General features: G+C 59.6%; 1 protein-coding gene across 1 annotated transcript in view; it reads right to left on the reverse strand.

The window, feature by feature from the left end:
* The window catches only part of WDR24 (WD repeat domain 24), a gene marked incomplete at both ends in the record, with an annotated part of 3,912 nt that extends 414 nt beyond the window's left edge, over window positions 1-3,498 (reverse strand). Inside the window, 5 exons of the mRNA XM_009577197.1 lie at window positions 391-728; window positions 834-938; window positions 1,313-1,434; window positions 2,534-2,649; window positions 2,977-3,498. Of these exons, the coding sequence (XP_009575492.1) occupies window positions 391-728; window positions 834-938; window positions 1,313-1,434; window positions 2,534-2,649; window positions 2,977-3,498 (1,203 nt within the window). The remainder of the gene's footprint in view (window positions 1-390; window positions 729-833; window positions 939-1,312; window positions 1,435-2,533; window positions 2,650-2,976) is intronic.
* Between the last annotated feature and the right edge of the window lie 3 nt (window positions 3,499-3,501).

Below are 3,501 nucleotides of genomic sequence, written 5' to 3' on the forward strand. Positions count from 1 at the left end.
CTCCTCGGGATCCCAGCCCTGCGTCCCAAAGGCAAGATCCCTGCAGCTGGAGGAACTGTTCTGTGGGGCTGGGGAAGAGGCTTCCTTCCCCAGATCAACAGGCCAAGGCCACTTCCCCACCCTGGCCCCACAGACACCACCTCAGGTCCCTGCCAGGACTGGTGGTAGGGCAGCCAGCCAGGTACCAGGGGTCCTGGAGCTGCCCACCCCGGGTTAGAGCGGGCCCAGCAGGGGCTGGAGGAGAAGGGAGGTTCTCAGAGCCCAGGCAGGATCCCATCGCGTTGGGATACACCACCGAGGTGTCCTACTGCGTCTCGTGGGGTTGCTGCACCAGCCCTGACCGGGGGGTTCAGTTCCTACGCAGCCAGGAAGGGGCTTCCCGGGGTCTACCTGGGTCTGCTCATCGATCTCCTTGCGGATGCGGTCTCCCAGCACGATGAGGACGGACACGGCCGTCTGCACGTCTCCCTGCTCAGCGTAGAAGAGGAGCGTGTCCCGCACGATGGGATTGAAGAAGTCGGAGGGCAGGCGGTTCTCGTAGAGCGAGTGGGAGATGGAGATGAGGGAGAAGGACTCCACGGGTGTCAGTGACACCGTCTCGGCCTCATTGCCGCTGACGTGAGGGGAGTCAGCCTTGTCTTGCAGGTGGTCCAAGGCTGACGGGTTGTCCACGATTTCATGGCGCAGGGGGAAGGCTTCTTGGGGAAGGCTGTATTCCTGCTCTTCGGCTGCGAGGAGAGATATCTGATCAGGAATGAGTAGGGAAGGCCAGGAGAAAGTCCAGCCGCGTGGCTGGGACGGGCAACACCTCCCAGCAGCAGCCGCGCACTCACCGTGCGGGTTCTCGTGGTCCATCATGTACAGGTCATCCTCATCCGCTTCCACGTCTCCCAGCAGGTAGTCCGCAGGGACGTCGCTGCCCTCCGTCTCCTCGTTGTCTGCGTGCCCAGGGAGAGAGAAATCAGCTCATCCCCTCGGGCACACAGTTGGATCCACCTTCCCCGCGTCCTGCCCCAGCGTGCCAGGCTGTGTCCGAGCCAGATGGCTCAGCTCCCCACCGCAGTTGTGTTCCTGGCACCACTCCCCACTGCAGTCGTGTTCCTGGCACCCACCGCCACCACTGTGGGGTCACGGGGGTAAACTGTCCTTCTGCAACGCCCTGGGGCTTGGCGTGCTTCACCTGGGGGCTGCAGCAGGTCCAATCACCCCAATTTACAGGATAAATTTCCCAGTTATCTCATCTCAGGGCCATCTAGAGCTAAGGGGGGGAAGAGCTGTAGGACTGGGACTGTGCCCGCCCCAGAAACGTTACCTTCGTTGTTGATCAGGGTGGAGGAGGAATCCATGAGTATGTTTTCCGTGCGGCTTTCTCCTTTGCTGCGGTCCAGTCTCGACTCGCTGCCCAGCCCAGAGGGGATGTCCTTCAGGTTAAAGCTGGGAAAGCAGCCAAATTTAGTAGTCACAGAAGTTTACAACTTCCTTTCTAGCCAGCAAACAGCCTGGATATAGGTCTCCAGTTGCGATTTGAACGGTGAAGCACAAGATATGGTGATTCCCCCAAGAGCACAGAAGCCAGCTGTCCCCACTTTGTAACTTAAAAATAAAGATACATTGCAATTGTTAACACAGCCCTTTCTCCAAGCCTGGCGTCTCTGCGCATGCACCGCAAAGGTGCCCGCAAAGGTCTTCCTAAGGGATTTCAGAGCCAAGCGCAGGCTCTCGACTCCATCTCTTAACATTTACCTTCACCTCAGGTAAACAGGAGCTGCCTCCCTACAAGGTGCTTTGCTGTTTGTTATGCATCACCGCTCTCAGGCTTCACCGAGACGGAAAAGGAAGGGAATGGGGTTGAAGCAGAGCTGAGCTCTTCAGCTTGCTGCCTGCGGTGTTTAAGTCAGCGACAGACAGCGACCCGTCTGGATGCAGAGCTTGGTCGAGGAGAGCCTTTCCTTTGATGTTATTCGAGGATTTGCCACTCACCCTGGGAACCCAGCCCTGCAAGGTCTGACAGCTAGTTTGGAGTCCTCACCCCTCACTTTTATATGTCATTGAGAAGAGGAAAAACAAGTTTTCCTGCTTCATCAGCCCACAATGGGGCTCTCCACGCCAGCGAGCCGCTGGCAGAGCTGGGCTGTCCTCTCCCTTTGAAAGGCAGAAGACAACCTCTCCACACCAGCAGCTCTGGCTCCAGCGGCGAGACAGGGCTTCTCCATCCCCAGTCACTAATTAAATAACTGCAAAGATGGTACCAGCCCCATGCCCCACTACAGCTTCAAACTTCATTTCAAGGAGGGAAGGGAGCAGCGTACAAGGCCGCACAGCTCAAGGCCAGGCTGGCCGCTCGCTTCTCACACCCACACGGAAAATGGCTGCGTTCAAATGATGCCAACCTGCAAACCGGCGCGGCCTGAGGCTGGGGGAGAGCCGCCCCTGCTCCCACTCTGCGACTCCAGCCCAGCCGAGGAGCTGTCTCCGCTCTCCCGCTCACAGAGCCGCCCCAGCCGTCGTTCGCTGCAGCTCCAGTACCCCTTACCTGTTCATGAGCGGGAGGGCGGTGCTGCCTTTCCCCATGCTGTGGTTGAGGTTGGCGGACGACACGGTGCCAAGGCTGGAATAGATAATTCGCAGCATCGTCCACGTTTGAGCCACCTGCGCAAGAGACAGCGGCGGTCAGACCTCGCCAGGCTACAAACTGTGCAGTCACGCGCCTGTCCACAAATCCCCATCATCTGCCGATCTAGAGAGCTGGGTGGGCTCTCAGGGGGGTCAAGTTTCTGGGCAACGACCTGCGCTTGTTGCAGGCAACAACGCTATGGGTTTGGTGCCAGGCGGAGGTACCCCTTCTGGGGACAGCCAGAAGCCACAGCCGGATGGAGAGCTGCCATCCAGCTCGGGTGGCGGGCCTCATCCTGACACCACCTTTCAACCTCAGCACCAGCCTAGGTCTGCACCGAGAGCCTCCAGCCTAGGTCTCACCTGATTACGGTCCAAGCCCTTGGCCACCTTGGCATTGTGGTCACAGAGCTCGGCCAGGGGCCGGCCGGCCAGCGCGTACTGCTTGGCGGTGTGCACGAACCAGTCCATGCTGCCGCTCTCCACGTCCGTCTCGAAGACGCTGAGGGCGCTGGAGGAGGAGATGTACTCGAACTGCTCCGTGGGGTCCAGCTTGCGCTTGAAGAAGATGGGGTGACGCCGGTCCCCGATGTAGGGCTTGCGATTGGAGTCGGAGGAGATGAGGCTCTCTTTGGCGGCGAAGGCCAGGTCTCCGTAGAGGCTGTAGCACAGCCCCTCGGGGTTGGCCCGGTCGATGGGCTGGCTGGCGTCCTTGAAGATGTGCTGGTAGAGGGTGCTGTCCTTCGAGCCTGACAGGAGGAAATAGGGATCGTGGAGGTGACGCCACACGATGCCTGTGGTGACGTCCTTGTGCTCCTCGAACATGGCGGAGGGGATGAAGGGACGCCGCACGTCCCAGACGTAGATGTTGTGGTCCACCATCATGGA

This window comes from Fulmarus glacialis, unplaced genomic scaffold, assembly GCF_000690835.1.
Source record: "Fulmarus glacialis isolate BGI_N327 unplaced genomic scaffold, ASM69083v1 scaffold36424, whole genome shotgun sequence".
In the NCBI taxonomy this organism is placed as follows: Eukaryota; Metazoa; Chordata; class Aves; order Procellariiformes; family Procellariidae; genus Fulmarus; species Fulmarus glacialis.